This window comes from Caenorhabditis remanei, chromosome X (genome assembly GCF_010183535.1).
Source record: "Caenorhabditis remanei strain PX506 chromosome X, whole genome shotgun sequence".
Lineage (NCBI taxonomy): Eukaryota > Metazoa > Nematoda > Chromadorea > Rhabditida > Rhabditidae > Caenorhabditis > Caenorhabditis remanei.
In genome coordinates, this window is record NC_071333.1 from 20,060,060 (window position 1) to 20,077,631 (window position 17,572).

At 36.1% G+C, this 17,572-nt stretch overlaps 2 protein-coding genes across 2 annotated transcripts; both read right to left on the minus strand.

The window, feature by feature from the left end:
* Positions 1-9,213: 9,213 nt before the first annotated feature.
* GCK72_026024 (uncharacterized protein) lies at positions 9,214-9,673 on the minus strand (the record flags this gene model as incomplete). The annotated part of the gene is made up of 3 exons (XM_053736615.1): positions 9,214-9,284; positions 9,363-9,390; positions 9,443-9,673. 3 exons carry the CDS (start codon positions 9,671-9,673, stop codon positions 9,214-9,216), a joined length of 330 nt encoding a protein of 109 aa, XP_053580181.1.
* A 4,514-nt stretch (positions 9,674-14,187) lies between these two features.
* On the minus strand, positions 14,188-14,935 carry GCK72_026025 (uncharacterized protein; the record flags this gene model as incomplete). The annotated part of the gene is made up of 5 exons (XM_053736616.1): positions 14,188-14,400; positions 14,446-14,547; positions 14,597-14,711; positions 14,762-14,805; positions 14,879-14,935. 5 exons carry the CDS (start codon positions 14,933-14,935, stop codon positions 14,188-14,190), a joined length of 531 nt encoding a protein of 176 aa, XP_053580182.1.
* Positions 14,936-17,572: the final 2,637 nt, after the last annotated feature.

The following is a 17,572-nucleotide window of genomic DNA, read 5'->3' on the forward strand; positions in this document are numbered from 1 at the left end:
AAAAAAATCTTCTGCTAAGAAAAACATGATTTCGAAAAGAATTGAAATTATAACTGTGAGAAACCCAGAGGATATACATGCCAGGAATATCTGCCTACATTTTAAAAGTTTGATTTCTTGGCAGTTCAAAAGAAAAACCTTGATTACGCTGAGATTGAATTATCATTGACTGCAATTGACTGAGAAATACTGCAATTGTTTTTATTATATTCGTATTTCAGTAAACGTTCATGCAGAAGTTACGTACCGTAATCCAAGAGTGTTGTGACTCACTTATACTTAGTATTACCTTAGTATTCTAATCCACCGATTTATTTCTGTTCTTCACTACCTGGTACATCCGCTTATCAAGATTTTCAGACGTTCAAAATAGTTTACACTTTTTATTCTACGGAATACTGAGCACAAGATCCTTACAGATATGGATTTTCAGATTTTATTTATTTATTCACAAACCACTCAATTAATCACTAAATCTGTCATTTAAACTCCTGATATATCCAGATTTTTAATTATGGCGACGTTCCAGATAACGTTCAAAGTAACAACGATAGAAATTGAATTTCGATGACAGTAATTGTTGAATTTGAGGATGAAAATAACCAGACAAATTGCAGTTGCTAAATAACAAGTTACTTAACAAGTTACATTCCGCTCGAAGCAAATCTACTTTCAAAAATTGTGAGTGTTCAACGCGTTATCTAAATTAAAGTTCAAAAAGTTTGAAAATCAATCAGAGTAGTTAAACGTAGAAAAGCTAACATCAAACAGCAAAGGAAACTCCCTTATGTCGATTTATCTAAAACTCTGTTTTATTTCAAGTATTTCCTTATTTCATTCAATTCGGAGCTGAGTTTTTGAGAAAAAACTGCCATATAACCTACGCCATTTTTCCTTCTTTAATTCATAATTAATTCAGCGATACACCCTTTTGGAACAATTTTATTGAGTCATTGTTTATTGAAATGTCATGCAACTGGTACCGAGTTGTACGCTTTTGTCCTTCTAATTAATTCCAGTTTGATGCATTCAAATACGCATACATCTGAAACTGATATCATCACGCATCGGAGTCACATGACTGCTTCTAGGTACCATTGACGTGTGTATAAATCTTGTTCAGAATGTATCGGATTTGAAGTCAGAATTAAAATCGGAAAATTCTAGGAAATCTAAGAAAGACCCGGAAGAAAAACATCTTCAGCTCAGAAAAACAGGATTTCGAAAAGAATTGAGATGATTACCGTGACATTAACAAACTTTTTAAAAAAGTTTTTAACTACACTAAAACTACATTTTCAACAAACTTATCAACAAGGTTGGCACCTTTAATTTTTAGTCAGAAGGAATTCAAAACCTCTTCAAAAACATCATTTTAATCGGTGTTTCAAATGGCGATTCCAATAAAACTGACAAACAAATCATTGATCAGTCAACATGCTTATGACAGCTAGAATGGACATGGAAGGAAGCATGAAATATCTTCAGACTAGTAACGTGTACCGTAAGACCTGTGAAGAAGGCGAACCCGCAGGCATGAGTTTGGAGCATCCTATCTCGGCTGTCTTTAAAGATATGAGACGTTTCTCAACTGAAGAAGTATTTTATGATTATTAAGCTATATTTTGCCAGTTAAAAGCTTTTTGATATGTTGAAATGTCACGCAACTGGTACCGAGTTGTACGCTTCTGTCTTTCTAATTAATTACAGTTCGATGCATTCAAATACATATACATCTGAAACTGATATTATCGAGCCTTATGACTGCTCTAGAAACCATTCACGTGTGTATAGATCTGGCTCAGAATGTATCGGATTTAGAATCAAAAGTAGAGTCAGAAAATTCTAGGAAATCTGAGAAACCCGGAACAAATACATCTTAAACTCAGATAAGCAGGATTTTGAAAAGTATTGAAATCATAAATATGAGAACTGTAGTAAAGGGAACTCTGAGGAAACACAAGCCAAGAAGATCTGCCTACATTTTTGAGTAGGAAATTCTGCCAGTTCGAAAAATAAGACCACGATTACGTTGAGATAATTTGTTGCCTGATTACCGAAAATTTGATAGTCTTGTTTTAGAAGGCCCGAAACGAAATGGGAGTTTAAACCAATTTGCTCATTGAAAGATAGAATCACAGTATAACATGTCGTCTACTGTTTTTGACTGGTTGCCTTTTGTTGTACTGTTGTAATGAACAACTTGGTTACAGGAAATCTGAAAATTCTCAAAATGCTCTAGTTATGACTCATCTACAATTACTACACCAACATCTGGAATTCTGAAAATCTGTAACATTTTCTTCTTGTTGTAACTTCGTTTCTAGCCTTGACTCGTAGTAAACAAATTTTTTTTGCATGAAATGCTGCCTACACTCTTGCTTTAGAAAGAACGTTTTGTGACGTGGACACGGTGTGTGGGCTTCGAGCACCGAGATACATGTGATCTCTTTTGCTTCCAACAATTATATTTTTGCTACAGAGGATCGAGATAATGACGAGTACAAAGGATTGGATTACTGTATTGAAGTACTTCATTCTTTCTGGAATATTTCATGAGATTCTTGAGAATTCAGAAATTGTTCTAACCTGTAAGTCAGTTCGAACATCAACCTCAAGAGATCAAGGGAACAGTTATCCTGGTTTCAGAAGATTTTACAAAGTCCAAAGTATTCGAAGCTTCATTTTTCCGAAAACATCGATTTTGGGAAGTGGCGCATGTTTATGACGTGCCCTGTATTCTAGAAACTTTATGTTTTTGAAATAATTGACTGAAGAGGAATTAGTCATTCACAGTTTTAGATATTCTCGAATTTCATGATTGTTTAGATGTTCAGTTTTTGGTAAATTTCAATATTATCACATCAGAATTCGCTCTTTTCGGGTTTCTTCGATCAAACTTCCAGTCCAAAAAATGAAAGATCTCACGCCATTTACAAGTTCTGGTTCGTTTCTTCCATGAATTTTGCTCTTTCACTTTTCCAATTTCTCACATAAACCTATCAAAAATTATAGGTTGGATATGATCGAAGAAGAACAGAAGTTTTGGTTCTGTGATCACTTAAAAGTTCTTCCACCAAGGAAATCAAACATCCCAGTTACAAAATAACAATTTGAAACAGAAATTGCTGAGCCGTGAGCGGTGAGTTGCACAGTTCCGAGAAACATGCACAGTGGAAAAAAATGAAAGACATCTGGAGGATTTGCCCTGGGTTTTCCAGTCTAAAGAAAGGTCTTAGATATAATTATCTCAAGATTTGAATTGAATTTATTCGGAACACACATTCTTTAGTTCCACCAACACGGAAGTTGTCCATGCATGTTGCCCAGGTGTCCTCAGAAGCTACACGATGACTGGAGGATGGAATTTGAGATCTTGAGCATGTTTAACAAGCGGCTGGTAATTTACTTTACTGTGTCCAACGTTGAATTGATGGAAACATTTGTAGACCGTTAGAATTCATGTTTTACTGTTTAAACATCTGATTGTTTCTCGTTGGATAGCAGGGAATCATTCCGAAAATAGAGATGTAGTTGCGTCTTTTATCCTCATTTTATATCTAACACCTATAATTATTATCTCGAATTCGTACCAGCTACGAAAACTAAAAACCCAAAACAGTTTTTTTTGTTTCACCGGTGAGATAGAAAACTGAAAGTGTATTGATTATATTGGACCATCTACACCAGTCACCAAAACTATTACATCCATTAACAAGAATTTCAATCTGAGAGATTAGCGGGAGATTTGTGACTTCACAAACATGTTTTCCAGAGTTTTCCAGAAGTGTTTCTTCTCACTGTGATATTTGATAATCTCATTTACAATTCTGCTAATTTAAATGACAATGGGATAATCTGTGACACATACGTTGATAAGTTCATGACAAGATCAGATTAACTATAGGAGATCGAACGATTTCCACAGCTTGGACGTTTTCGAATTGACAAAACACAATGGAAAGGTAACAGGAGTCAACGATTGAAAACTTCTGGAATTATCCTCACTTTCAGAATAGAAATCTTGTAAATTTAGTTCTGAGATGGGATTCTTCGAGAAGAATGAAAGTTTGAAAAGATATAGATAACAACAGAACCATGTTTACGGTCTCGACACACAATTAGAGATGTCAGCTTTGAAAAGTAGAAATTCAGTATAACCTTTTGTAAAATATATACCGTTTCTTAATAAGGTTTTACAGTTTACAATTTAAAGATGAGTCAGTTCATTCGAAACATTTAGGACTCATTTTTAATTCGAAATCAGCTTCACTATCCAAGCACTCAATTTCCCAGTACATCCGATCCGCTCAGAACAGATTTTAAAATTTAATAACTTGTTTAGACTGCACTTTTTTTTTTCGGATCTCCATGTTTGTTTTTGGATGCTTTCGGAATCCTGCCAAGATATGGATCTTGCCTGATTAGATGACAGTACCAAAATCTTGAGAGATTTAAGATATGAGGATTGATATCAAATCCTGCTTATAGGATTATTAAGTAGTAACGTTGGCTTTGAGTAATCGCTACTAGAAGATCAACAAGTGGAAGTGACGACTGAGGTTTTCTGAATTTGATGGAAAAGTACATTTTTAGAAATGTTATCTAGTCAATCCTAAATTTGATAATATCAATAGTACAATTGTTTGTATCCTTGAAAACTAGGGTTCAACTTTCAGCCTTCAACCGTAACCAAACTTCCTGCTCTGATCTTTATCGAAGAACATGCAATTTAAGAATTGCTTATTACAAACCGTCTTCTGATTTTCCTTTGTCATTATTTTTCCTGTTTTCATTCAACAACTATCAACTTCCTGGTTTTTGTTCGCATTCCGAGAAAAGTCACGTGCATTTTTGTAATATGCTCCGAACTACATTCTGGCGTGGCTACATTTTTTTCTGTGATTTCAAAACCTTTTGAAAAGGTTTTTGAGTCAGAAGGTGTGGGAAAGTGATAAACAAACCCAAAATTGCAGGTTGGACGGTAAAATTTTTGGGGAAAATTACACGATGGGAAAGAAAAAAGTGATATCAAACTTTTGAGTAATCCAACTATCAGAAAATCTGGAAAAGGGAAATGGTATTGCTGGAGAAGAAACATTCGAAAAACGGTTTCAAAAAAACATCGGAAGCAGGATATTCAATTACCGATCGTTTTCTTTTGTTTAGTGTACTTGCAGACCCAAAATTATATGATAGCCTGGGGACCCTGGGGTTTTCTGGACTACTGAATTCATTTCTAAATAAATGGCCTGAATTTTGTAATGGTGGCTTCCTTGAACGGATGGCTACAGTTATGGAAACCCATGGATCGGGAAGAACCAACAAACTCATTCAAATAGGTCTAAAAAAAGTGCATGTAGATGTATCTTGCTATATTGTTATACACTTTCGAATCGTTACAAATTAAATGGGACCCTCGTCTCTAATTTCAATCGCTATGATTATAAACATTTTGAAAATTCAATCGTGAAATTTGTCAAAATGGATTATAATGAAGAAGATAATCAACAAATTTTAATAGCAATCAAAACTTCATAAAATTTGTTAAAGAAGTGCTATTCTGCTCTTTTTATACAGCAGAAGTACACGTGTGTTGTCATGAGCACACCGAGTCATGTGCACTTTCTAAGGGAAAATTTGGGATTTGTCTTTTCGAAAAACAGAGTCCCCGTCGCAAGGATAGTCATTCGTTATTTTAGTTCAAATATTGTCTTTTTTGTTTTTATCATTATAAGAATTTGAAGCAGCCATTGTCCAGCTACCGAAGCAATTGTTCTCTTTTTTCACATATTCCAGAAAGATTATGATTTTGAGAGAATCGATTGAAAGGAATTAGTCATTTACAGTTGTTTCTATGTTCAGTTTTCCGTAAATCCGTTAATATCACATCATATTTCGCTCTTTTCGAGTTTCTTCGATCAAACTACCAGTCCAAAAATGTAAGATCTCATGCCATTTGCTAGTTCTTGTTTGTTTCTTCCATGAATTTTGCTCTTTCACTTTTTCAATTTCTCACATAAACCTACCAAAAATTATAGGCTGGAGATGATCGAAGAATAACAGAATTTTTGGTTCTGTGATCAATCAAAAGTTCTTCCACCAAGGAAATCAAACATCCCAGTTTCAGATTCACGATTTGGAACAGAAAAAAATCTTGGTGATGTTAACGTATATGTATTGAGACTAGGAACATATTTTACGTTCAAGCAAAATTGAACGTGTTTATCATGTCAAAACTGGTAATGTCTTGTTATGAATGTTTTCTCATTTTCTTCTTCCCTCATGTTTTTCTTCGTTTTGATTTTCTACAGTTCACTGACAAAAAATTGAAACAACATGGCTTCAAAAAAGAGAATAGACAACTGAGAGACGTTAGAGATGTTTTAATGATCCGAGGAGAGCCGAATCCGCGGGATTAGTGCAACCACAGTCTCCATGACAACCGCCAGCTGCTATACTTGGAGCGAGTCAGTTGACTCATTCGGATGGTGGAGACGTGAGCCGTGAGCCCATAAGCCGTGCCAGACGGCACTGGCTGGCGCCGGCTAGAGGCAGACACGTTGAAAATGTTACACTCAGAGACACAGAGAAAGCAGGGAAAGGGGGATAAGAGACGTCAGCGAGATTTTTGATATGCTAGATGGAGATTAGTCATTGCAGGAGTTGAAGGAAAAGTGACGAACAAGGAAAAGTATAACTACTAGTGATCGGGAAGTGATTGAATACAAACTTTGCTTCATCCATCGACGTGTTCACCCTGGAAGTTCAAACTGGAATATTTGCAGTTGTACTTGCATGAAAGATAAAGAATATAAACATCATACCTAATGCTCAATAAAAGACTCCATTAAGCCAGGAACCGGTTATTAACAGGTTCAGCAATTTTTGATTGCAAAAATAAAATGATCTTCCATGTGGACTCGTTCCAGTACCATTTGCAAGTCTGATATATATTGGATCTTTTTAAAAAGCCTGCAGTCCACATCATAATCGAACTCGCATCAGACAACGAGAAGCAACATTCACGCTTTTTCCTTGCAACATAAGAAACAAGAAGGAGAGAGCAAGTCCACCCATATTTCTCTTCCTTTTTGACCAGAAATGTCTTTGACCAGAAGAAGACCATTCAAGGAAGAAACTGGTCAAATCGTCAAATCATATGCACTTTTCAATATGCAAGCGCACCTAATTTTCTTTATATTTTGTGTATAGAGAGAATTTTGCCCAACGATTGGTTACCTCTGAACATAGAATGTTATACTTCTAACTTAGAAAATCCTTTTTTCTTTCCGGCTTATAGACTAACAAGTATACCAACTTGTCTTTTCTCCACAACACTTTTCTATTTCCTCAGTCAAGCCAAACATTTAGTAATATCTGCTTTATTTTGAGACAAACGTTAATCTTTCACCGTAAATGAGATCAATGGCATGTGTAAATGACAAATAACTTGAAATCAAATACTGTCTCATTATTAAAGTCTTATAACTGCTCTTCTGATTTGAAATTCGATACACTTTGAACGATATCTTGACGGGGTCAATGAATTTGAAAATTAGTCATGTGAAAAAATACATGGTCAGTTCAAAAGTTTTCAGTTTCAGGATTGTGAGTATTTAAGCACATCCGTCTATACATCATTAAGCGTACCAAGAGTGTCATTTTCACTTCAAACAATTACTCAACAAGATAAAATAAAAAATTGCAAACACTGAAATACTGACTACGAGCACCACAGGTCGGCTAAAATTGTTGTGGGCCTGGTTTCGGAAACTTTTGTTCGGGAGACTATACTAGTGTCAGCAGCACTCTAACTTTATCTTGAAGACGTCTCATACTGATCCTATCTATTACTTTAAAAAACCGTTCGTGAAGAAGACTCACAAGGGAATTGACTTTCGGTATGCGTTCAGAATTTTCTATAAACTTGCACACGGATAGTTTCGAATCTGCTTTAAACAATGATAATAGTGAAAAAGTGCAAAACTCCCGAAAAGTTGGACTTTTTTGCTCCGAAAGTTTGCTCATTTTTCATCATTGGAAACACGAGTGCCAATTCGGGAGGACTATCGGGTTCGTAAAGACAACTAGCTGCCCTCTCGTCCAGCGGGTGGATGGTCACGTGGCAGTGAGGGGGACTGGTAGGAGGAAGGTCTGGGGATCGACCTCTTCCCCTTTTTTCTTTTTTTTTTGCATTTGGAAAACTGGCTATAAAATGTTAACTACAGCGTTTTCGAATTATTCCATCAAGTTTTCTTCCGTTTCGAACTGTTTTCTACATTTTCTGAACATTTGGTAAGAAACTTTTTTTTGAGAAAAATTTTTGTTCTCATTGTCTCATTCATGATGGAGACTCCTCTTTGACACATCTTCAATTAATCTTGTTTTTTTCGGAGGACATGCCGGATAATCATACAGTGCTTTCTTCATTTTGAAACAATGTCTGTTTAGAGAGTAGATGAGATGAAAAATTTGGTTTACAAGCTTTCAAAATGAGTGGGTAGACCATGATGAGATGAATGCGACAATGAGAACAAAAAGTTTTCTCAAAAAAAAGTAGAAAAAAAAGTAGAAATGTAGAAAACAGTTCGAAACGGAAGAAAACTTGATGAAATAGTTCGAAAACGCTGTAGTTAACATTTTATAGCCAGTTTTCCAAATGCAAAAAAAAAGAAAAAAGGGGAAGGGGTCGATCCCCAGACCTTCCTCCTACCAGTCCCCCTCACTGCCACGTGGCCATCCAACCGCTGGACGAGAGGGCAGCTAGTTGTCTTTACGAACCCGATAGTCCTCCCGAATTGGCACTCGTGTTTCCAATGATGAAAAATGAGCAAACTTTCGGAGCAAAAAAGTCCAACTTTTCGGGAGTTTTGCACTTTTTCACTATTATCATTGTTTAAAGCAGATTCGAAACTATCCGTGTGCAAGTTTATAGAAAATTCTGAACGCATACCGAAAGTCAATTCTCTTGTCAGAGAGTAGATGAGAGTCCGAATCAAGAGACCGTGTTCAAGAAGAATACTTAAGAATTCTGATATTCTGAAGAATTGATTTCGTTCCATTTTGTTCAACCTGAAGTTTGATGATACCTGAACACAGAATTAATCAACAATGAGTTTATTTATATTGAAGAGATGATTATATGAATGAAAGTGAAATAAAAACAGAAATTGGATCCAATCATAGAAGAGTGTGTGGGGTGGTCGCAAGTTAGGCTTCAGCAGATGATTCATTATCATTGTTTCTAGGGACGTAGGATGGACGGAGTGTATAACCACGAGCTGAAAACTCTTTGTAGGAGAAGGGGAAGTTACACATCGGATCATAGCAGACGCAGATCCACATGTTGTAGGTATCACCTGAGCCATCCTTTTTTTTGATGCCCCTCTGAAATGATTTTGTTTATAGAAATATTTTTGTCTTTTTTATCTCATCATACTAGCAATTTGCAGTCTTCTTCTTTCTGGAAGCGGTACAAGACGGTGGAAAGGTTTTCTGGATAAGAGCTTTCTCCGCCGAATTTGGCGTATCCAGTGTCAGTAAAGTAGAACGCAGTACAAAACTTTCGGTTGTCGATGATTTCAGTCGTCCCGTAATGACACGAAATACCGGAGACTGGAACGGCTATGCTGAGGGCCAGGAAAGCGAGGAATGCAAGTTGGCGGCTCATTGATTTCCAATACTGAAAAAAGTAATATTGAAAATTTTAATAACAATTAAAAATATAGGAGTTCGAGTAAATTGTTTTATGAAAATTTGAGAGTTGAAAAGGCTAACTTAAAAAAGTTAATTTTTAGACAAAATCAATATGTTCACGTCAACCCTGCGAGATATTAGAAAAAAACTTTAAAAAATTTATTGTCGTAATATGAGAATATAATTAGGAAGCAATGTTTCTTTTCTGATTAGGCATTTTTAAACGTTTCATTGACGTAGAATCCTGCTATCAGTTGAGTTATTAAATCACGCGATTCAAACAAAAAAGGAAAGGAAGTAACACAGTCGTTTTTGATTGACATGTTCGGCACAAACGTGCGAAAAATTGCCGGAAAGGAAGCACTCAATCAAATAGAAATGACAGCACCGATAAAAATGGCTAATCAGATGACCAAGTGTACTGATAAGGCAATCGAGCTAAGTTTATTGTTCAGAGCAAATGTCTGAAAATCAGTTGCCTCGTTTGGGGAAAAAGCAAAAGACCGTGAATATATATGTTAGCTTATAGTTACATTGAGTTGTACAGTTAATAATATCTGACTCTCCGATAAATCTCCGATAAATCGGGAATTTCCGGCAGAAAAACCGCCTGTTTCGTGCTGATCCCGTCGTGTTTTTTGTTGAAAATCGAAAAAATGGGCCGAAAAGTGAACAAAAAATTGTTTTTCGCCGCACGCAATAATTTCCCGGGTCTAAAAATGACTCGCCGCATTTCTCACATTTAAAGGACGTTGCCAAATTGGCTCAAAATTCAAATGAGAGAAGCGACGAAAAGAACGAAACAAGAGCGGGGAACTTAATTTTCGACCAATTCACACCATTTTTTCGAGAAAAAACATGCGAAATTGTACATAAAATCGAGTTAACGATTTTTTGGGCCCAAGAAATTCAAGAATTTCACGGGAACCGATGAGCAACCGACTGCTTCGCTCGCGCCGGTGAAATATCGATACAGTAGCGAGCATAAGTGAGTACCCCTAGGTACTTTCATGTGTAACTCAGCTGAATCGTGTCCGTTTTGCCTAAATTTTTTTTTGAAAGGAAGCCAAAATATTCAGCAATACGAATATATGTTTTTTTTTAAACTTCCATCACTGATTTTTTCGATAATCGATTTTTCCTGATCTTGATTTGAAAATCCGAAAAAAAACTTTTTATTTTTCTCTTGGAGTTATTGAATTTTTGATGTCAAAATGATGGAACATGTTTAAATAAACAAAAAATTATGTTGAATTGATTTCTTAACTCCTGAGCATCGTGCTAGAGCTCCAGAAGTCAAAAGTAGTGCATTCGAAAAAATCTTCATAACTCCTCAAAAAAGGCTTCAAATTAGCCGAAACATGCACCAAAAGACGTGTCTTGAGTTGTTCTACAAACCAACATCAAAAAATTACAGATTAAGAAAAAATAATTTTTCTAATTTTTTCACTAAAAATTTTTTAAATTCCTATTTTTTCTCAATTTCTGGTATTTTCTGGATGAAAAACAAACATAACTTTCAAATGCTGCATGCAAGATGTTTTATCACACATAATAAAACGCATTTATGTGTTCCTTGTTCGTGTTGTAGTCACAAAATACCAGAAATTGAGAAAAAATAGGAATTAAAAAAAAATTTTAGTGAAAAAATTAGAAAAATTATTTTTTCTTAATCTGTAATTTTTTGATGTTGGTTTGTAGAACAACTCAAGACACGTCTTTTGGTGCATGTTTCGGCTAATTTGAAGCTTTTTTTGAGGAGTTATGAAGATTTTTTCGAATGCACTACTTTTGACTTCTGGAGCTCTAGCACGATGCTCAGGAGTTAAGAAGTCAATTCAACATAATTTTTTGTTTATTTAAACATGTTCCATCATTTTGACATCAAAAACTCAATAACTCCAAGAGAAAAATAAAAAGTTTTTTTTCGGATTTTCAAATCAAGATCAGGAAAAATCGATTATCGAAAAAATCAGTGATGGAAGTTTTTCAAAAAACCTATATTCGTATTGCTGCATATTTTGGCTTCTTTTCAAAAAAAAGTTTAGGCAAAAAGGACACGATTCAGCTGAGTTACACATGAAAGTACCTAGGGGTACTCACTTATGCTCGCTACTGTAAATTAACTTTACGCGGTTCAGTCTACAAGCAGTTAATTCGAAGATAAAAGCTTGACACGAGGTCGGCATCAAAAACCTATAACTGATTATGCCTTTTCATGAAAGCAACAGTGAAATTGGTGGAAACGGAAAACAGTATAGAAAGCTACGGCGATAGAATTCTATATATAGAATTTTCGTTTTTTTTTCCAATTTTGTAGTGATGAGTATGAGTTTGTATGGTTAGTTCCAATTATTTTTTAAGACAACGGTGACGGGGGGAGTATAAGTCAGGAATCTCTAGACGGTTTAGGTAGGAGGTGTAGCGAATGTTTCACATCTGAAGAACTGTTCTGTTGAAATATCGAAGAGATTTTTCTAGTTTATGAGAGAGCAAGCTTGAGGGTGGAGGGGAATAAACAGCGGAGCTATATTCAAGAACTGGAAGAACGTAGGTGTTGAAGACTGAGTGTGGAGGAGTGTCAGCACAGATCACGTGGACCTCTGTTTCGTATTACGAAACGACTGGGAAAGTTTGCGTAAAGGTTGTTATGTTATTTGTATTATAGTTATAACAATCCTAATTCTGAATCTTTTCTCATTGTACAATTTTCTCAATATAATACCCTGTTTTAAGACTTTACTAGTGCCAGCCTCTCTCCGTCAGTATTCGTAATCAAACTTTAAAAAAATAGTGCCCCGCTCGTGTTCTCTATTATTCCAGTCTATACCATATGTCCTCCTTCTCTTACATCCGACTTGAAGATACGCGTATCCGCACTTCATCTTGAAAACTTCACATTTTCATTCTTTTAGTCTTTCACCAGCGAGAATCCCCCCGTGAAAAAGAATCAGAGATCAGAAGAGAGCCCAAACAAAAAAAGGCCGAGTTCAAGGAGGAAACCAAAACCGAACACTAAAATCCTGAAAAGTTGATCCTCTTTCGTTTCTCCCTTCTGAAGCCCCAAGTATATTCATCCATTTCATTCTTTCCCCATCTGAAATTTGATAACACTAAAACACGGGCTTGATCAACAGGCTTTATTCAAGCGGGTAGGTTGATAGACACAAAAAGGTTAAATGAGTGAAAATGTGATCAGTTGTACACATTGAGACGAGAATTCATGACGGAAGACGAGAGAGAGGGCAATGGGGTTCAGGATAGCAAGCAGTTAGTGGTGTCCAGCAGATGGTTCATCAGCAGGCAACAGCAAAGGGACGAAGGATGGACGAAGAGTGTGGCCTCGACGGGAGAATTCCTTGAAGCTGAAGGGGAAGTTGCAGAAGCTCTCATAGCAGATGCAAACCCAGATGCTGGTTGTCTCACCGGGAATAGTCATGATGGGTACGTCAGTCTGAAAAATTTATATTATAGGTATGTTTTTGTCTCTTTTGTAATTCAACATACTCTTGCTTTTGTAGTGTATCTCAAAAAGGGGTGGAGCTAAAAAAAAACTGTCAACTACAAGAATATTGTAAATTTCAAAGGCTCCAGTTTTGTAGTTGACAACGTTTTGTAGTTTTAATAGGAGTTCACGTTTTTAAAATACAACGCTTTGAAGTTTAACAGGAAATGAGAGTTCTGTCGTTTCTCTGTGTTTTTCCCCTCAGCTACAAATTTTTGAAGCCGGATATCAAAAAAACGTGAAAAGCTATCAAAAAGCTTCCAACTACAAAAATTAAGTAAATTTTAAGGGCTTCATTCTTGTTGTTAACCATTTTTTGATAGCTCGGCCCATTTTTGAGATACAAAGCCTCTAAGTTTCAAAATTAGAGAAACCGTAACCCACATTTGCACCATTCTTTCCAATGAAATGGCATATCTCTAGAAGTCAAACTTTTCCTCAATGCTTTGTGTGTTTGTTTTAATCTTTTGTTGTATCGTACCATATAGTTCAGTTGCAAGTAGAAGACACTCTTCACTTTAGATATTATCTCCTTTTTCCTTCTTTAGTTGGTTTTACAGTTTTTGATCTTCTTTTGTCAGTGAGAAAAGTACTCGATTGCACGAAACGTGTGATCTTCCTTAAATTTAGTTTTCTGGCTCTCTTCTGATATTATTTCCCTTTTTTGAACTCCATTTATACATTCCCGATACGCTTGAGTCATCGCTGCTGTCACAGTTCTTGTCTCTCCTTCTTTTCGTCGGGTTCTATCTCCCGACTGAGAAAATTTATTTTTCTTGTCACAGCGGGGCGTAAACAACCACGCGGCCGATCGAAAAACATGTTTCCTCTCTACATTTTTTATTCCACACGAACTGGTGGAGGAAAGGGACCCCAAGTCGCTCTCCTTCTTAGGAGCTATGAAATAATGTTTGATTTTGTGTGGTGAAGTGGTGATAATCAATGCAAGCAGACAACAGTACAAAGTTCAAACTAATACAAATTTATTGAAAGAAAATTAAGAAACAAAATAAGTTTTGGAAACGGCGACGATGATTATTTCCGATAAACATAGAATACTTCTCATTGATCATTCCATACTGCCCTTCCGTTATTCCATTGATGTAGATCAGGATCTGCTTCAGTTCTCCATTTCGCCTGCTCTGAGCTTGCTTGATGATTTGGTGGATGATTTTTTGCAGTACGGGACCGTACACCTAAAACACTCAAATTTATAACAGTTTTAAGATTTTATAACTTACGTCGCACGGCCGCTTCACAAAAACGAAACCACCGCCGAATTTCTGAGGATGCAGCATGGAGCTTCCCATCTTGTAGTTGAGACCTTCCAACTTGATATTGATCTGAAATAGGAATATATCGTTTTTTTCCTCTTTAAATTCAATGATTTACCTTATTGACAATGTTCTTCTTTGTGTTTTGTTGCCTTGGAAGCTTGACAGCGGTCTCAAACTTCATATCTTGGGTTCTTGGCGGTTCTTGGCGGAGGTTCTTGGCAGAAGATTGACTGGAAAGTATACATGTTTTATGGAGACTAAAAGAACATTATTTTCTTACTTGAAAACAGCTCCTCTGTATGAAGACTTGTCGAGGTTGAGCAACTTGCATTCCCATCATTTTCATGGTCTCCATCAGGTTTTCGATAGAAATTCTATGCAATATACTATCATTTACAACTAATTTATAACTATAAAACTTACGGATTGGGTTTCCCTTTATCGAAGACGACATTCCAATTTGTCAGTGGCTTCGGGTCGATGAACTTGGTTATGGTGAAGTCTGGAATGGCCCAAAAATTAAAGTTTCAGTTAAATGTTATGAGCTTTGAATCAATTTTGGTGTACTTATCCAGAAAGTGTCTAAATCTAAATAAAAATGCACAGAAACCCACTTTAAAACATTAAAAATATGAATTTTGATCAAGTTTCAAGAATTTATGTGATGGATTATTTTTTGACTCCAACAAAAAAAAATTTGAAAAAAATTCAAAGAGAAAAGTTTCATTTTAATATTTTAACAAAAAATCGATTTTTTATCACCAATAGTTTTTTTTTTCCGACCAAGTGAAATTAAAACAAAGCATACTCACTCTTTCAAACTTCCAAAAACTGGCCAGAAGCAGAATAAAAATAGTAATAATAAATTAGAATTGAATAAAAATAGAAATAAATTGGTTCGGCTGCCATGCAGTAGGCGACCTCGTAGAGTAGACTGATGTGATATTGTGTGGTTGTCTCTCTTTTTTGAAGAACAATGCTCCGAGATTCCGCGTTTATGCTAAACAACGCGCAAACGGTCGACGTCATCGCGCAGTGTTTGACAGAGAGCACTTAGACTAATTACGACATCTGCACAATTGATGTTATTAATGATGGGAATGCGTCCATACCATGAAAATTAAAGTGTGACGGATGATTCATCTGTCAGTGGTTATTGAAGTAGTGTAAAACAAAAAAACAGATGTGGCAGATAGACAAATAGCAGATGGCAGATAGACAAATAGCAGATGGGCCGCAAATGGGCAATCACTTTGTGCCAGGAGAGAATGAATTCTGAATTGCTAAAAAAATCCGTCAAAATCAGTAATAAAATTGTTGAAGACAGCCGAAACTTGCACAAGATATACCAAAATTTGCAATAACTGATAGAAATCGAGTTAAATTGGTAGAAGTTGGCTATAATCAACCATAATTAGGCCATTACAATGTAAAACTAATAAAAATCTGACTCAAATTCATCAAAATCACTGTCATAATCAACGTAAATAAACAAAACTGATCAAAATTGATTCAAACTGATTGGGATAGATGACACTTGCATTAAAAACGTTCGAATTCTGTCAAAATTCTTCAAGATTAGCTGAAAATCAATGAAAATTGATCAAGAGTGAAGGAAGAGTGATATGATTCAGGATTTTCTCTCGAGCAATTGAAAAAATTTACTGAGAAGGCAAAAATACGGATATCTCATTTCATTTCCGACAAACTTCAGTCAGTTCTAGTTGTTTTCAGATATTTCGACGTAACAATCGAGAATAATCGTGAAAATCGCGTTGAAGTTGTTTATTTCGCATTATTGGAAATGTTTGTCATACATTTCGAGCTAGTTCTTTGGTTGCTGTGGAACGGGATCCACTTCCATGTTTCCTACATTCATCATCGGTGTAGCTGAACGAGAGCACGTCGGACAGACGGCACACTGGCTGCTTCGACTTATGGGTCGACTTTGGGTGAAACTTTTTCTTGGAGAGTTATAATATTTGATTTTTTCAGCAAATATCTCGTAGTTGGGTTTCAGTTCTTCAAGGAGATTTCTTCGGAAGTTTTTCACGTCTTCCTCTATTTCCTCCATTTCTCTCTCCTCATCATCATCTTCTTGGCTCAGTCGTACACCATCTTTCCGTACGGGATGGTGACTCTTCTATCTTCTCTTTTTTGGCCATCTTTGAAATATCCACACAACCATGATTTATCTCGTACTTATATTCCCTATTTTCTCAGTTCGTCTATGAACTAATGTTTTCTTTTTCAGTGCTCAAGCACAATGCATGAAGAGCAAACCGAGCTGCTTGATAGATAAAAAACGGTCGACTGCAAGAAACGGAGGACAAGAAAGTAATTGATCAAGACGAATCAAATGACGATCAATTTGATAGACGTAAGTTAAAAACCCTAGAATTGAGATACATAATCGCTCTTAACTTTGACTTCCCCCACCATTCTTATCTGTGTCGGTTCCGGTTAGACTCGTCGATCAGAGGATGTAGTAGTCTATAACACCCGGGCTGAGGTTTACTTCAGTAGACGCGGGTTTAAATCCTCCCGGGTTAGAAATCAGCTAAATTATAATTGAAATTCCTAAAAACAGGACTTTTCTAAATTTAGAAATCAATGAAATTATGATTGAAATTCTTTCTAGACTCCTCCCACTGTCCCCAGTCTCCTCACATTATTTTCTTGGCTCAGTCGTCCACTAGTTCTCTGTACTGGATGTGACTCATCTATTTTCTTTTATTTACTGGCCATCTTTGAGATATTCCCATAACCATGACTTATCTCGTACTTATATTCCCTTTTTGCTCACTAAGTTTACAAATCAGTGTTTTCTTTTTCAGTGCTGAAATGAAGCGGATCAAAAGGAGACCAACCGTCGTGAAGGATGTGGAGAGGTCGAGTGCGAGATGCGGTTTGGAAGAAAGCGAGAAACGGTGAGTGGGGGCATTAGGGAATTCACAAATTTGAATTTATATTAAGAAACTAGTTTTCTAATAAACTTTTGTAATGATAGTCAATTTCGCTGAAAGGCGGTGGGTCGGGTCTTTCGGGACCTACTATACCCCGATGTTGAATGATTATCATCGTACATCAT